The 23,704-nt window shown below is 44.0% G+C and overlaps 13 protein-coding genes and 1 non-coding gene across 14 annotated transcripts; 5 read left to right on the top strand and 9 right to left on the bottom strand. All coding sequences in view use genetic code 12, as the record gives it.

Moving 5' to 3' along the window:
* Window positions 1-304: 304 nt before the first annotated feature.
* Window positions 305-2,479, bottom strand: CJI96_0004943 (uncharacterized protein; the record flags this gene model as incomplete). The annotated part of the gene is made up of 1 exon (XM_029033965.2): window positions 305-2,479. One exon carries the CDS (start codon window positions 2,477-2,479, stop codon window positions 305-307), a length of 2,175 nt encoding a protein of 724 aa, XP_028891528.1.
* A 680-nt stretch (window positions 2,480-3,159) lies between these two features.
* On the bottom strand, window positions 3,160-4,215 carry CJI96_0004942 (uncharacterized protein; the record flags this gene model as incomplete). The annotated part of the gene is made up of 1 exon (XM_029033964.2): window positions 3,160-4,215. The coding sequence occupies one exon, from the start codon at window positions 4,213-4,215 to the stop codon at window positions 3,160-3,162; it is 1,056 nt and encodes a 351-aa protein (XP_028891527.2).
* Window positions 4,216-4,888: 673 nt separating this feature from the next.
* On the top strand, window positions 4,889-5,650 carry CJI96_0004941 (uncharacterized protein; the record flags this gene model as incomplete). Its single annotated transcript, XM_029033963.2, has 1 exon — window positions 4,889-5,650. The coding sequence occupies one exon, from the start codon at window positions 4,889-4,891 to the stop codon at window positions 5,648-5,650; it is 762 nt and encodes a 253-aa protein (XP_028891526.2).
* Window positions 5,651-5,653: 3 nt separating this feature from the next.
* On the bottom strand, window positions 5,654-6,175 carry CJI96_0004940 (uncharacterized protein; the record flags this gene model as incomplete). Its single annotated transcript, XM_029033962.1, has 1 exon — window positions 5,654-6,175. One exon carries the CDS (start codon window positions 6,173-6,175, stop codon window positions 5,654-5,656), a length of 522 nt encoding a protein of 173 aa, XP_028891525.1.
* A 92-nt stretch (window positions 6,176-6,267) lies between these two features.
* On the bottom strand, window positions 6,268-7,119 carry CJI96_0004939 (TFIIH complex subunit TFB6; the record flags this gene model as incomplete). The annotated part of the gene is made up of 1 exon (XM_029033961.2): window positions 6,268-7,119. One exon carries the CDS (start codon window positions 7,117-7,119, stop codon window positions 6,268-6,270), a length of 852 nt encoding a protein of 283 aa, XP_028891524.2.
* A 1,214-nt stretch (window positions 7,120-8,333) lies between these two features.
* On the top strand, window positions 8,334-9,290 carry CJI96_0004938 (glucose-induced degradation complex subunit; the record flags this gene model as incomplete). The annotated part of the gene is made up of 1 exon (XM_029033960.2): window positions 8,334-9,290. One exon carries the CDS (start codon window positions 8,334-8,336, stop codon window positions 9,288-9,290), a length of 957 nt encoding a protein of 318 aa, XP_028891523.1.
* A 196-nt stretch (window positions 9,291-9,486) lies between these two features.
* Window positions 9,487-10,104, bottom strand: OPI3 (bifunctional phosphatidyl-N-methylethanolamine N-methyltransferase/phosphatidyl-N-dimethylethanolamine N-methyltransferase; the record flags this gene model as incomplete). Its single annotated transcript, XM_029033959.2, has 1 exon — window positions 9,487-10,104. The coding sequence occupies one exon, from the start codon at window positions 10,102-10,104 to the stop codon at window positions 9,487-9,489; it is 618 nt and encodes a 205-aa protein (XP_028891522.2).
* An 844-nt stretch (window positions 10,105-10,948) lies between these two features.
* On the top strand, window positions 10,949-12,289 carry CJI96_0004936 (uncharacterized protein; the record flags this gene model as incomplete). The annotated part of the gene is made up of 1 exon (XM_029033958.2): window positions 10,949-12,289. One exon carries the CDS (start codon window positions 10,949-10,951, stop codon window positions 12,287-12,289), a length of 1,341 nt encoding a protein of 446 aa, XP_028891521.2.
* Window positions 12,290-12,359: 70 nt separating this feature from the next.
* CJI96_0004935 (uncharacterized protein) lies at window positions 12,360-13,451 on the bottom strand (the record flags this gene model as incomplete). Its single annotated transcript, XM_029033957.1, has 1 exon — window positions 12,360-13,451. One exon carries the CDS (start codon window positions 13,449-13,451, stop codon window positions 12,360-12,362), a length of 1,092 nt encoding a protein of 363 aa, XP_028891520.1.
* Window positions 13,452-13,724: 273 nt separating this feature from the next.
* Window positions 13,725-13,798, bottom strand: CJI96_0004934. The gene has a single exon. It is a non-coding gene; the product is annotated as a tRNA-Val (tRNA).
* Window positions 13,799-16,257: 2,459 nt separating this feature from the next.
* Window positions 16,258-17,841, top strand: CJI96_0004933 (uncharacterized protein; the record flags this gene model as incomplete). Its single annotated transcript, XM_029033956.2, has 1 exon — window positions 16,258-17,841. One exon carries the CDS (start codon window positions 16,258-16,260, stop codon window positions 17,839-17,841), a length of 1,584 nt encoding a protein of 527 aa, XP_028891519.2.
* Window positions 17,842-18,829: 988 nt separating this feature from the next.
* CJI96_0004932 (uncharacterized protein) lies at window positions 18,830-20,281 on the top strand (the record flags this gene model as incomplete). The annotated part of the gene is made up of 1 exon (XM_029033955.2): window positions 18,830-20,281. One exon carries the CDS (start codon window positions 18,830-18,832, stop codon window positions 20,279-20,281), a length of 1,452 nt encoding a protein of 483 aa, XP_028891518.2.
* A 49-nt stretch (window positions 20,282-20,330) lies between these two features.
* Window positions 20,331-21,668, bottom strand: LYS9 (saccharopine dehydrogenase (NADP+, L-glutamate-forming); the record flags this gene model as incomplete). Its single annotated transcript, XM_029033954.2, has 1 exon — window positions 20,331-21,668. The coding sequence occupies one exon, from the start codon at window positions 21,666-21,668 to the stop codon at window positions 20,331-20,333; it is 1,338 nt and encodes a 445-aa protein (XP_028891517.1).
* A 481-nt stretch (window positions 21,669-22,149) lies between these two features.
* On the bottom strand, window positions 22,150-23,325 carry HOC1 (alpha-1,6-mannosyltransferase; the record flags this gene model as incomplete). The annotated part of the gene is made up of 1 exon (XM_029033953.2): window positions 22,150-23,325. One exon carries the CDS (start codon window positions 23,323-23,325, stop codon window positions 22,150-22,152), a length of 1,176 nt encoding a protein of 391 aa, XP_028891516.2.
* Between the last annotated feature and the right edge of the window lie 379 nt (window positions 23,326-23,704).

Below are 23,704 nucleotides of genomic sequence, written 5' to 3'. Positions count from 1 at the left end.
AAACATCAAGAGGTGGCCCTTGCTTTGCATTTTCGATGAGGACAGTGAAACGAGCATTTTTGTTAGATTACAGGAAGTCTTGAAACCTGTTTAAGGCGGAGGATTTTGCTCTCATTAAATAGTGATCCATCCAATGGTTTCAGGTGATTGCCTTTTTGGTATTTGCAATGAGGGCCGGATTGGGTAGAGAGTGTATCTCAAGCGCGCGGCTGAAGATAATCTTGCAGTTGTGCAGCGCAGCCCGAACTGAGGAAGAAGGCTCCATTATTGTTCTTTATTGATGGTACACTATGTATAGGGCATATCAGTAAACAGGGAAGAGCATGGCCAGGTATTCCATGTCCCCGCTAGTCCTGATATCATTTCCGTTTACTTTTCGCTGTCTTGCAGCCTCTTTATTTTTTCTGGCTCTTGCGACCGCCTCAATTCCACTGCCTCCACCAAACTTCACCAAACCCCTAAAAAATAGATCCAATTTTTCAAAGTCATCTTCGTCGTCTGTGAGATCTACTGTTATTCTAAAGGGTAGCTGAACCATTATCGCTCGAAAATCAAAAAGTGATTTTGAAAGCCAGTAGTGCTCCAGCTCGGCAACCACTAGATTGCGATCATAGCAGGGATCAGACTTGCGTTTCAAAAAAAACATAAGTTTTAAAGTTTGTGCCACAAGACGTTTGATCATCGGATGGCTCCTTGGAAGGTGTAGCACACCTGGTGACGTGAAGACTTTGAGGCTCAAGACGAGATAATGCGCTCGTTGTGTGACATCACAATAAGAGTAATACTTTATATTATTGGGGTCGTCTGTGTCTTTGGCATATGCGCTGGGGGGAAGAAATATCTTTCGTGATAGGTCGTCAAAGTCGGGGTGTGCTGGGTTGTCACGCGGAATTATGAACTGGCTTTCAGCTGACAAGAATGGAATGACTTTCTGTTTACCAACAAGTTGTACCAGAGTAATGAGATCGCCAACCTCTTCTGGGCTGGCTTGTTTCAGCTCACTCTCGTTGATGCCCGCAATCACATCCAAAAGCTTGAACAATGCCTGGGTAGCCTCCGTCGTGAGCGTCAGAAAAAGATTGAAGCCAGAATGGGTTGAGGTTGCTGGTATTAGCATCCCCAACTTTCGAAGCATTTGCTGCTGAGTGTAGCTCTCGGGCCCCTGGATATCTGGGTTTATCAATGAATGAATGTCACGAACATTACTTCGTGTAATTTGCGAGTTTGGCATTCCCAACTTTGAGATCCAGTCAAACTCAAAAAACCATAGTTTGGCAATTGTTATAGCTGGTGAATCTGGCTTGTTATGTTGGGCTCGTTGTTTCACAGACTCATATTTGATCAATAAAGATCTAGCTTTGTTAAGATGCGAAATCCAAGAGATCGGTACAGTGGTCGCATCAACAATGCTCATATCACTGAATAACGTCGTCAATATTAGAACTGTTAGAATAAGCCCCTCAATGTGCCGTAAAGAGTTCTCGTTGTTGCTTAAATCACTGAACGCTTGAACCAAAAGCTTCATGCAAGCTGCGGTGCATCGCTTCTGAACACGATCATGTTTTGGATTTTTTGTTATCGTAAAAAGACATGAAGCGCCAAGTGCCATCAAAGCATATACTAAAAATTTAAATCTCAACAGAAATTCTAGTAGCACATGCATGATTTCATTGTCCTTGACTGTGGGTGCAAAGGGGTATATGAACAAAAACAATTCTCTGCATGATATCGCTCTAAAATATTCAAGCTCCTCTGAAGAGAGATTGTATGTTTCATTGACTCTCTCGAGAAGCTCCTCATTGGTGGGCTGCTTGTGCTGTTCTCGTAGTATCGGGTCTCGCATTTGTCCATGAATAGATTCCCAAAATCTGGTGCGTTCGGGATCCTGATCAACGTCAGTACCGTAACGGAGGAAGTCCTGTAGTTCAACTTCATTAAAAAAATGATTCTCGTTGGCGGCCACATTGAGGATTATATCAGAGTGGAATGGCTTTAGGTTGGGTCCTTCTGGCGTGTTCTGAGCAGAGAATTGCAGTGAATTTTCGCCGTCTAAGACATCAAAAGAAGCTAAGCCATTCACCAACGTATTTGCATCGTCGAAAACATTCTCGAAAAGAAGCATATCCAAAGGGCCATCATCTCTCGTATTATCAGAAAAGGGATCAAGAGCGTCCTGATTTGGTTGGCCCATGTGTGGCAAGCCCTGAGGATGATTTGGGAATGAAGGCTGGCCCATTTGCGGCACCCCAGAATACTCTCCGAGCGAAGGCACGGACATTCCTGAATAATTGTACTGGTTGGGGATGGTGGGAGGAGCCGTACCACTTGAGCTGTATAGTCCGTTCCGATTGACATTGCCTGACTGTAAGGTTGCAGAGCTCAAGACTGAAGGAGATGGTGTGGGCATCCCACTGGATGCCGGCAGAAGTGCCTGGTTGAAAGGTCCGTCGTGATGAGGGTGTAGATGGTCTTTGGCCATGTCTTCTTCCTTTATAGGTTCCTGAACCGTTGGTAGGTTGTTTTTTTTTGCTTCACGTGAGCTTCTTACCTTTTTGGCCTTGTTTGCTGCTGGATATACACACGGGAACTTAACCCTTTGACAATTTCCACACGTTGGGTGGACCTCGTCACATTTGATTTTGCGACGTTTACACTCCATGCACCCGGCACGGGAGTAGCGCCGCTTGACAATCACCTTTCTAGCCTCTGAACTCATCAGAGCTATGAGTTTGATAGCGTACTTTGCTAGAGTCGCTAATGGCCAGAAAAGTAGTATTTAGGTTGAGGCTGTAGGAAGATTAAGGCGGTATAACATCCAATGTGTCCACGTGACCGTGCATCGCTTGGCGGCCGCAGAAAGTACCGATTCTGCTTTATTTTCGGCTAAAATCGAATTTTTTGAAAATTTCTTTCTATTTTTGCATAGGGTTCTACAATGGAACATATGCCGCTCGCTTGTCTGGGGATCAATTCGGAGCGATTTACGGAGTTTGTTTTCGCGCAAAGGGTCCTACTTCAGGGTCCTCAACCACTTCATCAGCTAAATTCCGCGTACGTGTGGTTTGAGCACTTCACGAGACGGAGCTATGATGTGGAATTCATTATACTGTCTTTATTGCACATTCAAACCTGAAAAGTTTTACAGGGGCTCATTTTACCTCACCGCCTCAGCTTCGCCATGAGCGGGGAGTAATTGATGCTATCATTGACTAATGCGAGGTCTTGCTGAGTAAGATAATTCCGGTCTCGCTTTTGTAGTTCCGAGTTGTGACGCCGCATCTCTTCTAGTTCGATTTCCGTGTCTCTGAGTCTTTTTTCCATGGCTTTCAATTTTTTGAGGTTATCAAGCTGTTCGTAGTTGTTTTCTCTTCTAAAACTTCCCATCAAGACATTAGTCGCAATAAAGCTTCCAATCAAAATCAGGTTAAGAAGAAATATCAGCTTCCAGCTAATTGGTTTCAAGAACTCGTTGATTATTTCGCCAAACGTGTGTGCGGTCACCAACGACTTGCCGATCTTCTCAGGGTCTCTATTCATGCACTTTTCCCACTCTAAGCATGGAACTTCTAATGCAGGCGTCCTTCTGTCGGTGGAACATTTGTTTCTGTAATATTCTCTTGAACACAAGGATATTTCACGCAAAGCATCGGTGGTGGCTAGTTCTATTTTATGCTTCGTATCAGCCCTAATTGTCGTTATGAAGCTGAATATGATGTAAAGAACAACCAGGGCGAGAACGACGTTAAAGAAAAGTTGGAGGTACATCAGCAAGATGTACGGACGTGTATAGTTGTCGAAGAAGTCTGCATTCGTCGGCGTTTCCAGTGGGCGTTCATTTTTGCGCTTCTCCTTATCAAAGCTCTCTTCGTAATTAATTACCTCTGTTGTAGGTGAGAAAAGCACCCTGCCCATTTTGGGTGGGATCTTATGCTGGATTCCAGAAAGTGGTGTGGAAGAGTTCATGGGTTCTGTAAAGGTTCGGGAAGGGCTATTTTTCAAGATCAGTGGTAGCCTCTTACGAGATTCTGCTGTGTTTTCCTGGTATTTTTGAGACCACGTTGGCCTGTTGCTTGCTGGCGGTAGAAGATCATCTCTATCTAGCGTTGAATCGGCTTCTGCTAATATATTATCGGTCTCTGTATGCGTGGCTCGAGGGGTTGCGTATTGAGTTTCTTCTTGCGGTTCACCAAAAGGAACCCTGAATTTTGGAGGCATTGTACACTTAAGCCCACGTCTTTAGGTGGTACTATGCAATTGGTGTTGAGTGTTTTGGTTGATTTCAGCGTCTAAACATGCACCGCGCGATGAACGCTGAAACCGTTGGGTCGATGGGGTTGGGTACATGACAACTTCGAGCACATACGGAAGGGAAACAGAACAGAGAAGGATGATGATTGCGATTTCAAAGTTTAGACAATTCGTCTGAGCTTTCTTTTGGAATATTGCTTGGATCTACTCTAGCAATCTCACGAATTTTGTCTATCACTTTTGTGTTCTATATTCGCAGCCATCTATAGCGGTCAGTCACAATAAATTGGACGCCTTCCGAGCTTTTCAATTATCGAAGCTTTAAAGGATGTCAGTGGCATGTGAGTTCATAAGTCCTTTTTCTAGATAGCTTTTTCTTGCTCAAACCCTTTGCAATGAGGATTATTCCCTACATAGTGCTGTGGGTTTAGGTTTGTTGGGGTCAACGTGGGGAAGAAAGTATGGATGGGGTGGTTTTGAAATATATGCTAGTTGAAAAATATTACATTGAGACTTGTATTCCTCACTTTAAGATCTACCGTAGTGTGAATAATATTTTTCTACTCTTGTTTGTTTATCTGCGTTTGCAGCCGAAGCGACTGTTTCGCACAAATAATATGAAGTTACACTAGACTTCTTGATGAATCCAAAAGATCGTTTACATTCGTTCAAATATCAAGAAAGCTCTATCAATACCACAGCCTCGGGCATAAGAAAGCCCAAGATCACAAAATCCAAAGCCACAGTCAAACGGGATGAAATTTTGCGTGATCTACCGCCTTCAATAAAGAGCGGGCTCACAGTAGTGTTTGTGGGATTCAATCCCGGAATCGAATCATCCAAACAGCAGCACCACTATGCACATTTTACAAACTTGTTCTGGAAATTGTTTAATGAGTCAGACCTTCTACGAAAAGTACTAGCTCGAAGAGATCTAAATGTTGCAGATCACAAGTTACTTCTTCTGCTATACGAAAACGAGCATAGCAAGTGCACTGCTACGGCTGCCAACGATAATGACTTATTGGACTTTGGTATTGGCTTTACGGATCTTGTACTTCGATGCACAAAAACAGCGCAGGAGCTCAGTACAGCGGAGAAATTGAGTAATGTTCCTAGATTGATGCGGGAGTTTCAAGAAAGCGAGGCTCCCTTCATTGTGTTCATAGGAAAGGGCATTTGGGAGATCGTGGTGCGTAGCTTGAAACCTGGGCACAAGTTGACCAAAACGAATTTTCAATGGGGAAAGCAAGACCCGAGCAGTCCATTAATCAAGGCATTCCATATAATGTGCCAATACTCCCCGTCGGTATATGTCTTTCCCAATACGTCAGGATTGGTCGCTCTGATGAAATATCCTGAGAAGCTATCGTTGTGGCTTTCTTTGGTGGAGACTATCTAGACACTATTTCCAGACCTTCTCGAATGCATTGTCTAAATCTTTTTCAAAATTAACCTGCAGCTCGTCGTTGACATTCTCGCCCAATTGACCGAAGTTCTTGATGAACAATTGATCCACCAAGTAACGAATGGCGCTACACTGTCTTTGACTATAGCAATCATTATATCTTAGTTTCTGAAAGGCTCTCTCTTGCAATTCATTACATTTGGATGCTCGCTTGATCTCCGCAGAGCAGTTGTCCGCACCAAAGAACAGCCAGCCCTCGTAGCATTTAAGGACAGCTGCTTGAAGCTCTGCACAATTAATTGCAGATGCTTTCTGCGCCAGGTAGTCTCGTTTGAACTGATCGAGTTCGTGTGTGTAGTGTGCCTTTTGCCTGTTTAGGATCTTAGCAACTCTCTCATCTTTGGAGTCCAGGGTAACTCTTTGCTTTGTCGGTGTGACTTCCTTGTAAAAGTCTTTAAGCTCCTCGGGAAGTTCGGAAGTGACATCCTTCTCCGGTTTGCTCGATCCGAAAGGCCACATTAGCTTAACCAAGGCATCCCCAAGCTGATTGACTTTTCAATGCGACTATAGCATGGTGAGGTGTACAGGTGCAAGAGAAAGTTTTCTGCAACCTAGCTTCTTTCGAGAGTTCCTTCAAAAAGGCGACCAACTTCAACGTCAAAAAAATTTAATAAGATGTTTGCCTCTTTCTTTTGTAGATCCTTCAATCGCGATAACTCGTCGCGTATTGGGCGAAGCTTGCCTACTATAATTAGCCTGAGGCGGTTGACAATTGGGAAGAGACGAACTAATTGAGTCCTGTCAAACTTCAGTCGAAGGTCACCTTTCTTCTCTATGCCATCTACGAGAAGCGATATGCGTACATCCACCTTCTGGAAAAATGTAAATAGACCAAAAAGGAAAATCTCGGTCTTCCTATCCAAGCAGTCGTACTCGCTGAGATCGTACCAGTCTACCCAGTCCTCTAGGTCACCTAGAACCTTGATAAAGTACTCCTCCTGACCGAATAGTTCGTGCTCTGGAGATATCAGCACCCAGAGAACATCTAGGATCTGGGACAAATCCTCGAGCAAGCTGTGCAACGAGTACTCATGGCGGGATTCTGCTTGGTTCTTGACGAATTTTCTCTGCACTTTGAGGAACTCATTATCCAAGTACGATATGAGCTTGCTCTGTTGGCCAATGCTCACCTCGGGGTGTTTCTGTTGTTGCAAGTTCAACAACTCGGCCTCGTACGCATCTTCAAAAGGCATTGTCCACGAAGTGATCTCCACCTTCACATTATCCTTATCGTCGCCAATGTCTTCTGTTGGTCGGGTCGATTGCATGCTCACGTCATCGTCGTCCAAGTCATCTTCGAGGGTGGGATTGAGATCAAGATTGTCGCCGTCCAACTTTGTGTGAGGGAGATCAGCCACCTCCTGGTCCGGAGCCGGATGGATTGGCGTTGGCGGAGTGCTCATGATACGACTTTGGCTTGATGGCCTTGCTGGGTGTTCCTAGAGGGAAATCAGCATCACCAATGCGGACTTTCTGCAGGAATCACCGATAAGCAGGCAGAGGGACCGAGACATAACAGAGAATTGCTCTATAAATGATGAAGCCCACAAACCACATTAGGCAACATGTCAGCACCACAATGGCTGGATCTCGTGGAAACGCCTTGCCGAAGTGCTGGGGTCGACCAGGCGCGATTATGCAACGAGGCACATTTCGCAGCCATTCGAGAAGGACCCTGCGAACCACGAGATGACACCAGCCGAGCGCTACCATCACCCGTTGACCTGGCGCAAGAAAAAGAAGCAACCCCTGGTTTTGGCCCAGAACACTCACCCGCATGATGTAGCACAAAGTTGACAGTTCAACGTTGATAGTGCAATATGGCACTCGCCACAATCAGGTTGGCGCCACGTGACACTCTTGGGTAGACACCCAAGAGCAATCATGGAAGACAGATGACGAAGCAGGCACTAAAGGTGGGACAAAAGCGAGAAACAGGAAGAAAACAAAAAGAAACAATTTTCACACTCTACCCTTGCACTCCTGCTCCCTGCGTGCCATCATGGCCAGGCAAAAATGCCTGACGTGCATCCTTTCGTCTGTCCAGGCCTCACCCGTTCAGTCATGGTCCCATCACTCAGATCCTCTTGTCCCATACCCCTTGCCATTGCCCCTGACGAGAAATTGAGCCCTCATCGTGATTCTAACGTGATTACAATGTAGACAAATATTTGAACATTTCAACGATTCGTTTCACCACCTCCACCCAACGTCAATTGCGCCTTATGCGTATCGGCGCGAGAGGAAGCTGTGGATGGCTGATTCAGCTAAGTGCGATATGTCCGAGAAAGTGTCCGCGCACCGGACTAGAAAGACGGCTTCTGTAAAGGAGGGAGAGGAAGAAAAAAAAAAATTGTATGAGGTTCATGCCTTGAGACGGGCCATTGGCGATAAGGCAACGTGACTTCACACACATATCGCGATCCCATTCCCTGTATCCTTGCCGACTTTCACGCTTGCACTTCTTTATATATCAGGCATTTTTTCCACCATTTTCTCTCTGGCTTGATTCCTTTTATCCGCTCCAGCATTTTGCCTTTGTTTCTAAATAGATTTTCTTGAATCACAGAGGAGTTGCCGGTCTCTCCTCCTTCACCATACTGCATAACCTGTCTTAATGCCAGTTACCCAGCACATTCCAAAACCGGGCTCCCAGCCCCATAGCGAGCCAAAGAAACCCCAGCGCCACATCATTCGCCTAAAGCCCGTGGATTACAAATATGAAAGACCAAGGTTTCCTTTGGACACCATCAGCCTGCGCCACAGCCGCTGTGAAGACCACCACACATCACCTGCTTTTCGCCGAAGCCGGTCCCGAACTTCGTCCTTGGGCTACAAACATGTGGACAAGTATGCCGAGTTTTTTATTAACGACCAAGCCGTTCCTAGAGACGTACCCAAGCTCCAAAACCAGTATCTTCGCCCGAACGCCAAGTTTGTGGGTGAGCAACAGAGCGGGACGTGCAAGTATGACATCAAGGTCGAGCTTAAAAGCGTCGATTTGGTCAGTTCCATCGTGACGGGGTTCTTTCAGATATCTGGGCTTACCGATGAACATCCTCTCATCACCACATGCTTCAAGGGCGAGATCATCAACAACCCTCTTAACAGCACAAAGTGGCAAAATCACCCTAAGGACCATCAGTTAAAGCGCTACGCATTTATCACGGAAGACAGAAACTGGGGATCGTTTCCTCAAAACGATATTGATCACTGGAGAACCCTCACGCGTGCCTCTAGCAGCATGTCCGAAGAAGATCTTCTATTAAAGTTGCGCAGCATCCACGCAGGTGATCTGGAAAATCAATACATCTACATGCGTTGGAAAGAGGAGTTTTTGTTGCCCGATCTGAGAATCAAGCAGTTGAAGAATGCTTCTTTTGAAGGTTTCTACTATGTTGTTCTCAACATCGGTGGGCGCAACGACTCCGGCTCTGGCGATTGCTTCTCATCGCGCATAATCCCTGGCACCATCAGCGGCTTATACTATCATACTCAAAATGATAAGTTCCAGCTGCTTTCATTACGCTACGTAGAAGACAGGCAGTTTTCATACGACTTTGATTTCGCTTAGACCAGGAAGCTTTTTAACGAGAACCACCATAGGTTCTTTGGATTTGATGATTATACGAACACACTTTACGCGAGAAACTAATTGGGATAGATGCAACTGTTGAAGTCTATTTATAGGAATTTATACAAGAAACGATGCAAGGATAATTACATGTTGAAGAACTCAAGGGCCTGCCAAAATTCTCAATCCCGTAACTTTAATCCTTCTTTTCGGCTCTCTTGGCGTAGATAGCCGCAGTGTAGGGCTCTTCAAAGAGCAAAGCGATCTTGTACATGACAAAGACGAAGGCTGTCACGAGCAAACCTGTGGGCTTACCGTACCACAAAGCGGTACCCAAGAAGCACAACGTGGAGCCATTGTACATAGGGTTGTCGTTGATGTTGAATGGAAACGACGTGACTCTTTCGTCCATTAAGATGCCAAAATAGTCACCCAAGTAGGTTCCTGTCACCCCGAGAGCCCACATGGACAGCAACACAAGCACATTGCCAAATGCAAACGTGCCAATTGCCAATCCCTTGACTAAGGTGCTGTCCACAAGTGGCTGGTAGGTTGGCTGTTCCAAAAGAGCTTTGTTATAGACATGATCACGGAAAATACCTAACGAGAAGATTGTGAAAGCTAGTAAATAACATCCTCTATAAGCATTGCCCGTAGCTTTTGTCAAAAAATGGGTCTTGTGCTCGAGACGGGCTACAACGTTCCAGAAAATGGGATTGAAGGCAATACAAGCGATTGCAAGTTGAAGCTGAGAAGTGACATCCACATAGTCAGCGAAATTGGTGAAAAGAGGTGTCCACTGCAGTTTGTCCATGATTTCAACGTTGTACCTTTTTTAGATGCACGGCAGGGAACTCGATCTAAAGTTGGTCTGCCTCTTATATTGGGATCACCGAGCATGTGATAATGTTCCAAGTGCGTGACACATGATCACGTGGTCACCAAACCGTTGGCCATCAAGACAAATAAAGGAAACTTTTATTTCCGACCCACAGGTCGTCAGGGAAAAGCAATCTTAGATGTGATTTCTGATTGGCTAAGAAAATCAAGACGGTAATTGCGAAATTCTTCTGCAGACTTACAGCTCTGACCTATTCATCTCCAGGTTTTCGCAAGACTTTTAGTTAAGGGTAACTGAAGAAGAGCAGAAGAAATGCTCTTTCTAAAACTATAAAAACCTACATACTCAATGAGAATACAGGAAAAAGGGCCCTTCAGTATCTGCAAAGGGCACCGAGTGTCTCTTACAAGAAACGCGAATTTCCTTTTTTGAACTTCAGAAGCCAGAAATTCAACTGTATAACCCCTGCGTTAATCAAGGATTCCGCTGTCATCGGCCCATCGAGGTCCCCAAAAGAAAGAAGGTCCAGACTTTTGACATAAAAAATATGTAGCAAGTGTATAATTTTTTAATCACAAAAATTGGAGATCCAGCTCTACTCACGTTTGCACAGCACTTACTTTTCAGGCCCCCCTAGATAAGTGCGGGCGCGGATTAAACCTCGATCTATATCGCACAACCTTTCGTTTGAGTCATCTGAACAAATTACACCTACAGCTTCAATTCGCTGCATATCGTCCACTACTAGAAATCGCCTTAGATTCCGCTCATTCAATTGCCTTGAGACTTCTGCAAGTCACCCGTCATCACAACACTCATGAGACACAGAGTTACATTCATACATTCGTTAACACCAGAGGAGCAAGTGGTTGAAACACTCGATGAAAAACACGTCACCCTTAGTGATGGTTTTAGTGTCGCTCGTGAAGACAGATACACGTTCACCGCTCCAGACTACAAGAATGTGAGGGCTTTGCGAGTTCACATAAATAAGGGATACGAGGCATCCACCGAGTCGCTGCCCTTTTCGTACAGTTACCAAATAGGTCTGCACTTCTACGTGAGGCCGGTTGCAATTACATCTCTCGAGGAAAGAGAAGAATTTTACACTAATAGCGCTAGGTTGATCAGTGATTATTTCGGCGTGAAGCCAGAGAGCCAGACCTGGATCCCATCGCTTGGTACGTTGTATGTTCATGTCCAAGAGCCCCTTAATATGTCGTTCACGACTGTCAATGAGGAATTATCGGAACTCAAAGACGATTGGACATGTTTGGATTATCACACTTCCGACAATACTGCCTCATTGAAATTATTTTACCCAGAAGCTAGAGAGCGCACTGTGAATGTCACGAATTGCACTGATTTCACAGAAGTAGGTATATTTTCAGTGGACCAGCAGTCGGCAAGAGATGATCTTGTGCTCTCTGGAGCCCGTGTCGTGTTCAATGACGCACCTGATGTGGACTTGGTTCAGAAAACTCTATTTCATGTCAAACCAAGACATAGAATGACCGAAGAAATGTCGATCGAGTACCAAAAGAATGGCTTGCATCCAGTTCTTTCATTTGGAGAGGCACCTCAGCATCCGGTAGACGAGGATATCAAGGGATGCATCCTTTACTCATACTTCACGCTAGGGAAATCGATATTTCTTGATCCTTATCAGATCCCCCTGGGCTTCAATGTGTTAGCAAACTACGGAACAAAAGATTTGGAACTACCGGAATACGCTGTAAAGCAATGGGGAAACGAGATCCTTGTCGAGCATAATAATACTGGTGCATTTCCATTTGATTTGACTTTGCATACTCGTTATCAATTACCTTCTGAAAGTTCACACAAAAGTGTACTTCTTGAAAAACCGGTCGTGTTTTACGCTTGTGAAGGTCAAGTGGATTCGTACTTATTGAACAATTCACCTTTCGACAACAAAAAATCGCCGGGCTGCAGCTTCGAGAAGTTTTTCACAGACGACACCATATTCTATCATGTACTGCAACGCGGTGCTTTTACTGTCGATATACCAAGTCCATCACAAGATTTCAAAATTGTCAACATTACGACTTTCACTGCCCTACTTTTGGGAGTTAGCATCATCATCTACAAACTTTTCGGCAGAAATCTGAAGGTTCCCAAGGATAAGAAAGAACTATAGTGCTCCCAAACAATGAATCTATCAAATACATTTAACCATTCCTCTCGTTCTAAATACCCCCCTACCTAATTTACAACTCATCTTTACTGTGATGCTTCGCCAGGGGAATCACACGAAACTCAATAAATAAATCACCATACTCGTGGTCATCGTTGAATAGCGGCATTCCATGCCCTTTGATGACCTCAACCTCTCCATCAATGACTTGCACATTCTTGTTCCGCTTGATTGTTACCGACTCTCCATCGAAAAATGGGATTTCGCGACTCCAACCACCCGAAATAGCTTCTTTACTGGTAAGAAGCTCTGTCCTGTAAAGATGGTCTTTTATGCGACGGAAACCCCAGTTCTCGGTGTGTGTATCCTTAAACTGGATATTCATATTTCCAGGAACAAAGTCAGGGCTTTGATCACCCTCACCTTCCAAAACGTGGCGATGATTACGCGGAGTGCCAGGGCTTACATAAATATTGTAGTGCCTGGCTACACGTTCCGTACCTTGACCTTGGCATTTGGTGCACGGCTTTGCTATTGTCTGTCCTTTTCCGCCACACTGATCACACTGAGATTGAAATTGCTGAATGATTGGGCCCATTTGTCTCCTCATCATGACAACACCAGACCCTTGACACTTCGAACAAGTATGCTTCTTCCCATCAGCAGATCTACTTCCTTTACACTTGCTGCAGATGTTGTTCATCTCGACATCAAATTCTAAATCTTTACCCAAAAAGGCATCTTTCAAGGGCAAATTGACATTGACTTGAGTATCAGGGCCCTTCTGTACCCTCCTCTGATGACCATGGCCACCGAAACCACCCTGTCCTTGGAAGAATTGATTGAACATATCACCAAAATCAAAACCGGCACCGCCAGCACCGCCCGCACCGCCAAATCCACCTGCTCCATTGGGATCGCCGAACTGATCATAATTTCGTTTCTTCTGTGGATCACTTAAGATATCATATGCCTCTCCTATCTCAATGAATTTGTCGTGTGCTTCTGGAGACAGATTTTTGTCTGGATGATACTGCTTTGACATCTGTCTGTAAGCAGTTTTGATGGTTTTGTCGTCCGCGTCACGGGAGATGCCTAAAACTGCGTAAGGATCTATTGCGGCTATAAACGCCAAACAAAAAAGAAAGACAGCCAGATACAACATGGCGGGTATAAAAGGATCAAGAAATGCAGTGTTAGATGGTGAAGTATGTTACACGTATCTCTCTCTATGCCTCACCATCGAAAATTCTGCGCACATGATACGCACGTGAGATGGTACTCGCAGAAGAGAAGATTTCCACTCTTCTTGTTTGATAGAATACCTCGTCTTGAGCGAGCTACACAAGCCGATGAAAAGAATTAAACAAAGATAGCAGCATAAAAAGTTTGAGAACTCAGAGATTGCACTGAAGAAAAAGTCACGAAAAAAAAAATATGATTTCGCCCAGGATCGAACTGGGGACGTTCTGCGTGTTAAGCAGATGCCATAACCAACTAGACCACGAAACCAGTGATTTAATGTGGAAATCCCTTTAAATCTTCAATACAGGCATATTAAAAAGGATAGAGATAATTCCCAATTCCCAGAGCATGTAAAAATTTAAAACTTGATTTTCTCTTTCGGCTGCCATTGCCGGATTCAAAAACACCAAGTCTTGACCTTAGCGACCCTCAATCAATGTATCCGTCAAAAAAAAAACCAAGTCTATAAAAAAAAATTTACAACTCCTGTGAGAGCTCCAAATATTAGTGGCGCAAACTTGAGTATCCTAGACCAACGACAATGAATGTGTCTGCTCGAGATTCTGGTAGAGCAGGATGCTGATGCGGACACTGATGAAATTGACGGAGATGCTACTCCCAAAGATGACTCTGTTGAAAATTTGCGCAAATTGAACTGGTTTGTGAAGATAGTCAAATATACATATCTTCATCCGCCCAGTGGTGGGGCCAATACCCGGGACCAGGATTGTCTTCTCGGCGTCAACTCAAACAAGCTAGGCGGAAGATTAGTCCATATGGACTGTAATTTCTGAGTGATGCTTACGGCTTTGTAGGATAAGTGTCTCTTACAAGTGAAGCCAATTGAAGGTTTGTTTTCTATAGTAATATAGTTTCATTTACTTTAATCGGAATATGTTGTCTGAATAAAAAAAAATAAAAAAACAAATGTGCCACAAAGGTCAGTGAACAAGTTCATCAAATGCAAAACGGCTTAAACGGTGCTGCTGCTCGCAACGGTTTTGAGAGGACAAAACGTTTAGCGAAGAAAAGATAAAAAAAAATAATAATAAAATGAAATAGCGCATGTCGTATTGTGTAATTTTGCGGGAGTCGTATGTGACATTTGATAAAACCATGATTGCTGATTAATGGTGCTGTTCACCTTAGATAACTGTGGTCCGCTTGCAACGCATAGTGCAGCTATAAGAGGTCGTCGCCGAGAAGCAAATAACTCCGCAATGGGGTCGTGGAGTTTTGATTTGCACTATTATAGATAGAGAGAGAGAGCTGAGGGGCATGTTACAAATGCTAATTACTCGTATATAGGTCCACCGCAGTATGAATGCTGTAGCTTATCACAGGTAGAATATTCTACGGATGGCGTGCTCTCTTGATACGAGTTGGTCATTACTCTCATTCAAATCTAATTCTAAATCCAAAACTGTGAAGTACGAATTGTACATCAGATATAGAACCGTCACTTCGCCCTGCTCCGCCTGCATCATAATAAGCCGGGTTTGTCCATACTCCAGAACCGATGCAAACTATTGGCGCTGTGCTGGGAGTAGAACGTTTTCAAAACGGTGGTGGTTTGTGATGAAGTTTCATTCCATGAAGGTTGCTAGCCGTGACAGTAGTCCATTGAATGAGCGCAAACAGTTGAACGATCACTTCATTCAAACCCAAAGTAAACTTTTTAATTTTTTGATCAATCAGCCTCTTGATTTGTCTCACTGAGCTTATTCGAGGCTTCTCACCATACCTCAGCTATACTTTAACAGTTAAGTTGAGGAATTCCAAAGCCATGCTGGGAAAAAAAATATAATCGTTTTTTTGGTTCCACAGCCAGGAGAATAGGAATGTTCTCGACGATAAACTCACGAAAGCACTATATCATTAGTTATCTTTGACTTCATTGAGACCCTTGACAAACTGAGCTCTCGAGATGAACGTGATTTATGAAGTGCAATTCTTTTTGCTAGGACTTCGAGCCTCTGGTGAATCGCAAGGTGTGTTTCAAAGTTTCAAAAGTTGCTACACAGTTGCTGCATCGACTTTGAGTAACCTGAGTTAGCCTCATTGTGAGTCCAATGTTTAACAACCGAGAGAGCATTTCAAATGATATGCACGCTAATGATGCATCTACTGCTTTCGTTCAGCTGAGAAAGACGAAGTAGGATATTCAATTCCAATAGTCTTGAGCAAGGCGATAACGTCATATTGCCTGAATATGGAGAGCTCGAGGGAAATTTCGCTTCATTTGGGTCTCACCATGTTTTTGACTCTGGCACCGGATATCAACACATTCCAACGCGGCCCGCTACTCAGATTTAGACGTGTTTGCATTAAACGTTGTTTCTTCGCAAGTGAAGTCTTTTTACTTTGTGATACCGGAGATGAACTGAATGTTGCTTCTGAACCATAAATAGCTGCAAACTGTTTTTGTGAATGTTCACCAGAATAAACAAAGACCTTTTCGAAGTTGTATTGCGGAAGACATCTATGAACAAAGCACATTTGTCTTGCAATTATTCTCATGTGGAAACTGCTAGATCACACAGGCAACCGTCAACCTCATAACATTTTTGTGTTTGTTTTGCAGTATCTATTTTGTGCTTTTGAGGTTAAACGCCATGCACGAGTGACGGCAACACCTCAAGTGTGGAGTTCTGTAAAAAGAGAGGGTCTTCCAGCCTCAAGGTATAAATAGGATGCCAAATCAGTTCAATATCTACCTCCTCATCATGCTTCCTCAATTCCTTACTATTCTTCTTTGGTCGGCGTTTGCCCTGGCTTTTCTCACCAAACCAGTTGCACCCAGCGATGATTCCTTCTACGAGGTTCCACAAAATATCTCTGACTACGAAAATGGAGACATCATCAATGTGAGAAACACACCCGTTCAGGTAAGATCATTCATCTTCCCTATGGAAGTGAAGAACTCATGGCAGGTTCTTGTTCGTTCTGAAGACTCGTTTGGAAACCCAAATGCAATCGTGGCAACAATTTTGGAGCCCTATAATGCCATCCCTTCGAAAGTATGGTCCTACCAAATTTGGGAGGATGCCAACGACCTTGATTGCGCTCCTTCGTATGCCCTCTTATTCAAAGCTTCTTATGATACAATAAGCTCTCAAACAGAGATCCCCATCATCCAGTATGGCCTTTCAAAGGGATGGTACGTGGTTGTGCCTGACTATGAAGGGCCCAAGTCGGCTTTCACCATGGGACGTCAGTCTGGACACGCTGTGTTGGATGGTATTAGAGCGGCATTGAGCTCAGGATATTTCACTGGGATCAATAGAGATGCCAATGTTGGTTTGTACGGATACTCCGGTGGAGCTCTAGCCACGGGTTGGGCTGCTCAGATCCAGCCTCTGTATGCACCAGAAATCAAAGATAATATCATAGGAGCTGCCATCGGGGGCTGGGTCACAAACGTCACCAACACCGCCATTGTCTGCGACGGCACCTTGTTTTCTGGACTAATAGCGAGCGGATTGAATGGAATTTACTCCGAAAACTCACAATATAAGGAAGTTTTGGACAGAAATTTGGACGCCAGCAAGAAAGCAGATTTTTACAAGGCTAAGTCGCTCTGTGTTGTAAACTCGGTTATCAGCTACCTTTTCCAAAACTTCTTCCTGGGCATTACTCCGTACTTCATCACGGGCAAGGACTACTTCAATATCCCAATTAACCAGGAAATCTTTGGCAACAACACTGCTGCTTTAAGAAAAGAAGACGGCGTACCTGAGATCCCATTGTTTGTGTTTCATGGCCAGGACGACGAAATTGCACCTGTGGAGCAGCCTACTAGAGCGTTTGAAAACTTTTGCAGCTGGGGTGCTCCCTCGATCGAAATGTCTGTTGCGGCTTCGACAGGTCACATCCTTGAGATCCTTCTTGGTACTGGCGCTGGACTTGCTTGGTTGGAGAAACGCTTCGATGGCAATTTGCCAATCGAGGGGTGCCTGAAAACCGTAAGAACGACCAATCTTGAGTACCCTGGAGCAGATGCACCATATCTCCAGATTTTGGAAGACTACATCGAGGGGCTCTTTGGAGCCAAGGTCGGCTTGGATACCAGTGATATCAGCAACACGTCCTGGCTAGTCAAAGTTCTTGCGTACGCTATCAGCAAGTTTGTGGGTCTCATTGGCCCGATTCCGTTCAAGAGAGACGGAGCAGCAATGTTGTTGCAGGAGAAGGCAGGCAACAAAACCGTGGATGAGATGTACAAGGGTCTTCTGGATGTAAGGAAATTGATGGAGGCCCAGGGAATGGATCCGTTGAGTGTGCTCATGGGCACTCCCATCACACTTTAGTTAGTGTTCCTTCACAGCGTTTTGTGTATGCTTAAAAGTTGTTTGCAATCTGTTCCATAAACGTATAAACCATACTAAGTGTGGAGATAAATTTTGTCTGATCATGTTCAATCGAAAATGCACAGGTTGCGGTACCACGGATTTATGACCAAGAACAGAGATCCACATTCGCAAGTTTGACAGCTTGAGCAAGACATTGTTGACTCGTTTTTGTTAATCTGAGCTAACATGGTTTCAGATTATTTGGTCTCTGAGTAAACTATGTAGTACTATCTTCCACTATCCATAAATTTCCAGTGTCACACGAGATACTAAAGAAGAAATCCAATACCACAACACCTGCTTCATACTCTGGAAGTCGTAACATCTGCATTCCTCCGCATTTTCTCTGCGTTTTACTGCCTCAAAAATTCGTTCAGATAATTTCGGTTTTGCATCCACTTGTATCACCTGCCTTTCCCCTCATCAGTTGCTCAATACATCACAGATTTCCATTTACCGCTAGAGTACGTGTATTCTTATCCAAAAAGGGTAATTCTTACTCAATATCCGCCTTTCATCTTACATCCATCTCTAGCTGCTCAATCAAATACACGATTCTAGATTCCATCTACCCATATCCAGCCATTACCTTCTACAAAGTTCACCAATACTCTCTTCAAGCCAAATTCTTTTTTTTTTTCAAGCTGATTTTCAAATATTTAAACGTTTTGAACAATGCTGAATACTTTTACGGTGACATTTAAAGGATTTTGACGACTCTATCGCTTCACTGCATATGTGCTGATAATGACAATAGAGTGAGCCGCGTGAGATGCTCACCGCGAAGAGATCAATAGTACTCACGAGTTGAACTCCTGACGTTCCGTTAAAGTTTTAACTTTTGATCCTGAACAAATCGCAACTCGAATTCCAAGTAGCTCGAAGGTTGCTACTTGTAGACTTCCTATCTATTCGAATTATTACCGGGTGACTGCTCTATACCGCAATGCAAGAAGTAATCAGTATAGCGGCTTCACAGTCCCTGGGTCACCTTGTAACTCATCTTTACAACGTGCAAGAGTCGTACATACCTTATCTGAGGGATGCAAAACTAACGCATAAGAACGACGTATATCTTGATCCCTCGAAGGTTAATGGAAAAGTGAATTACTATCCCAGGTCATTGAACATTGAACTTAGTGGAGGTTACGGATATTTAAGCAAGTATGCCTTCCAGCAAGCTGAAGCAGACCTATCTGCGTTTCAAAGCGTCAAAATTGAGCAGAGGCCTCGAGTGAGGAAGAATGAATATCAGGAGAGACTTGATGAGGGCAAGGCGACCGACGCTCTGATGCTCGACTTAGACAACACCCAATACTGGACCGATTACAATAGATTAATTTACAAGCCATCATCACTTTTGACCATTGACGATTATAAGAGTCCAGAAGGCTTCCATAAACACTTCGAAAGACTTAAGTTCGACACCTTCAATATCGGTAGTGCTGAATACAAACAGTACGAAGATCAAGTTGATGACGCTTTCAGGAAATTGCTAGAAAGTCTGGATAACATCCAGGGCATCAATATTTTTAGTGAGCTAGATAACGCTTGGGGTGGTTTCTCGAGCGAGATGTTGATACAACTTAGAGATGAATATTTTAACAACGGCGTGAGCAGCAAGTACAACATTTGGTGCTACGGAATAAGCTCTCCAGAGCTTCCAAAATCGCAAACCTTGACCAGAATTCGATCTTTGATTGAACTCTCGAAAAGCAGTTCACTATTGTTCCCGCTTGGTCTTGACGCGAGCCTGAGTCTTCTAACGAACTCATTTCGCAACAATAGTAAGTGGCATAGAGAGGCAGTTCATGCATTTTTCGTAAATTCTATATGGTCTTTGTGCAACAGAATGAAAGATGGTGTATCCATGGCGGAGATGGAGTCACACCTACTACGCGGTTTCGACAAAAGAAATATTGTCAATGAAATCAAAATTCACGAAAACCCACAAAAAAAAGTTCTTGATATCATTGATGATCCGAGGATAATAGAGGCCATTCTTCGGGGTGAGCAGATGCCGTCGCAAGAACCTGGAGAACTCTCCTTAAGTTTGATGCCAAGCGTATCGACGGCGAAGCCGTTCTTCAATCAGTACATCCTACCGGCAGATGAAGAAAAAGAGCTTTGTGGTAAAAAGTATGTGAATTCAGATATACAAAAGATCTGTCATGTGGACTCCTTCCCAAATGTTTTTACTACTGACAATTTGTATACTGAATTTGGGCAATCGACAGGTCTCAAGGATTACCTAAAAGACTATCGCAAGATTGTGCAGAGAACCCGCTTTTCCAAGGATATCGAAATTTTGGGAGATAAGGATGAACTCATTGAAGACATCTCCAATCTTGTGGACGAGTACACACAAGGCTACGATCTGGATGAGGAGTCAGATTGAGTGACGCCATACTTTGACCTATACATATATATGTGGATATAGAGATAGCTTAGGCGACAGTCTTCTCGACCAAGTAAATACCGTATTTGTCCTTCAAGGCCTTCATAATAGGTTCGTTGATGTCGCCGCTCATTGGTGCCAACAAACCTCTCTTAGACAAAGTACCGTCAAAGATCTGCTGAACAGCAATAGCACAAGGAACACCCACCAACTTAGCCATGGAGGAGTAGCCTTTTGGATCACCGTAGTCGACCAATGTAGAGGTTCTTGTTTCTTGGGTACCATCAGCCCATTCAATACCAAACTTGTGCTGCAAGCACACCATATCTCTCTCTCCCTCTTCATACTGACACAATTCTTCCAAAGTGGCACACAAGGTGTCCAATGGGTTCTTTCTTGGTGTGGTTTGTTTGTCCGACAAAAGACCCAACCACTTGAAACCAGAAATGATTCTCTCCTTGTCCTCCTCGCTCTTGAAAGTGGCCAACAGAGAAATCTTGGCAACAATATCACTCTCGTTAGAGGAGTTGGCACCAATCAATTGGGCCAAGGCATCCTTCCATGACTGGGCCTTCTGGAAAGCAGGGTGTTCGGTCTCCTTCAAGAAGCCCAAATCAACGAGCACCTTGATGAACTCTGGGAAACCCTGGTATCTCAAAGTACCTCTGATGACAGTCTCAGCTTCTGGAATGTTGTACAACTCTTTATAGGTGGTGGAGTCTCTGTTAGGGTAGCAGACGAAAGCGAAACCGGGGTAGATGAAGTATGGCTTAGCGGTGGCCATCAAGTCCTCAGACTTCACGTCCACGACTTTGCCATCTTGCCAGTACTTGGCAAAGTTGGTCAATGCCAACAAAACACCACGAGAAGACCAAGAAAACTTGTAGCCCAATGGGTTACCAGAGGCCTCTGGAGCAGGCAAACCACCGCAGTAGGACAAGAAGGACTTGATCTTACCGCCAGCCTGATGCACCTCCTCAATAGTCTTGACAGCGTACAAGTGATCGATACCTGGGTCCAAGCCAATCTCGTTCATCACTGTGATACCAGCCTCCTTGATCTGAGGCTCCAACTCCTTCAACTTGGGGTTGATGTAGGAGGTGGTAACCACGTGCTTCTTGTGGGCAATGGCAGCCTTCACAACCAAGTGGTGGTAAATGTATGGGATCAACGAGATGACCAAGTCAAATTGAGCAACAGAATCAGACAATGCCTTTTCGTCGTTGACATCCAAGGAAATTGCGTTTGCAACGGAGCCAGCCAATTGCTTAGCCTTCTCCAAAGTTCTGCAGGCGACAGTGACCTCTATGTTTTTGTCAGCAGAAAGAATGTCGACGGTTGGCTTGGCGACGAAGCCTGAGCCCAAGAGAAGAACTTTTTGAACCATATTTTAATAAAGAGAACAGCAGTTGAGGGTTGGAAAAAATTGAACATTTTTCAACCTCCACAATCGGCTGCACTATGCAATCAACCTGCATGGTATATCGTTATCTCCTACGAGATACGGCACCTCGCCATGACTCATTAGAGAATACTATGTATAGATGATTTCTATATATATGGTAAGCAAGGCTGAAAATCGAAAGACCTGTTTAAAATGGACACCCAGAGTTCATATACGTAGGCCTTTTTGACCACAGCAAAGAAATCAGATTTCTTGGTAGTTTTTCGTGGCTGCGAAAAAGAGTCAATTGGCATACTTCAATCAAGACTCTTACTCTCAGACAGCGAAAAAAATCGGCACACATCAAGTGATATTTGTGAATTTGAATGTTACAGATTTATCCTCAAAGACAGACCTCTTGGAATACTAGTGTCGATTGAAAGCTGTTTATGGCTTCAGTGTCTTCACCATCCTCTTGTGTGAATTAGCCAGACTTCCAAATGTTCGCCAGGTAGTGCTTGACAAATGCAATGGGGTCGCTGATCTTTCCGTCCTTAGGAACTTCGACTGTAGATGCAAACGATTTAATTGGTAAAACCAAGATGTCGCTGACTAACTTAGGCATTTCCAAAGCATGGAAGTCCTTCCATGAGACAGATTGATAAATTGACAGCCTGACATAGTCATTGAGATATTCGAGAATTGTGTCTGTCCATATACCGCTTCCAGTCCACTTTGAGATGGCCAAAGATTTTTGGTTTGGCAGCCCATCTAAGGTGAGTTGCTCTCCATCCTTAAGCGTTCTTCTTAGACGTAAAGTGTTTTCTGTTATCAACGCAATGATCTCCCTGAGAATAGGATGACCAGGCTTGCTTTGTATCACAAAATTGCCAAACTCTAATCTGCGAACGGTATCCAGTCTCCAATTTGCCAGCTTAGAGTCGGAGCCAACTGCTATTATGATGCCGAGTTCTTTTGGAGACACGTTCTCTGGAATCCAATTAGGTACAGGCTGCAATGGAACAGTGTCAACGTCAGCGTACACACCTCCTTTTGCAAAGAGAATCAAGTACTTGAAGAAGTCCATTTTCAAAATTACCTCTGGCATCAGTTTGTACGCTTCAACAACTTCTGGCGCATGTTGATAGAGATGCTTCACCGTGGCGAATGTTGTGTCGTCGTTGAAGAGCTCATGGACGAAACCTGGGTTCTTTACTGCCCACTGTGCTTGCCCCTCCTTGAAGACAGCATCAAACCGGTCATCATTTAAGCCATGCTTCCAGGTCTGCCAAACATAGGCTGGAAATTTTGTCTTAGGATCATACGGTACCATAAAAGCCAACTTCTCGCGAAGGGAAAATGTATCTGGAGGTGTTCTCATGAGTTTGATCTGCTCAATGAGGTACTCATTCTGCCTCTCCAAATTCTTGAGTCGCTCTTCCTGTTTGGAGTATAGCTGCTGTTGCATTTTCTCAAGTTTTTTGAAGAATTCATCCTGCTTCTTGCTGTTTTCACTAGAGATTAAGGACAGCATGCCAACTAGATTGTCAATGTTTGAGAGACGGAGATTTCTCAGGCGAGATACCGAAAAGTTCGTCACAACGACAATCACCACAACCAAAGACACAATGGCCACCACTATACGCCTGCGATTGGTCATTCGTGTTTTCATTCAGTTATGGTCGGTGAATCAGCGGCGCCTGTGGTTTATTCACAGATGATTGACAAATGTAAAGGGCAGGGAGATAATTGCTCAATTCGAAATCAAAATGGCAGTGAATGAGTTATGTTGATTCTGCCCACAAGCCAATGATGTCTAAACCCTTCCGAAGGATGTTGGGTGTCAATAGCTGAGCTTCTATTATGGCTCGAGATAAAGCTATTTACAGGCGCCTAAAAAAAAAAAAAAAAAAAACCTTTGGGGTGGATGCGATGTGGTATACCAAACACTACACTATTAAAACTAATGTATGCGCAACCTATTGAAAAAGGAAGTAGAATTTGAAGATACATTTGCTCAAGTAATTTATCAATTTTCT

Source organism: Candidozyma auris, chromosome 6 (assembly GCF_003013715.1).
Source record: "Candidozyma auris chromosome 6, complete sequence".
NCBI classification, from domain to species: domain Eukaryota; kingdom Fungi; phylum Ascomycota; class Pichiomycetes; order Serinales; family Metschnikowiaceae; genus Candidozyma; species Candidozyma auris.
Note: the sequence above shows the minus strand (reverse complement) of the source record. Positions and strands in the feature narration are given on the sequence as shown.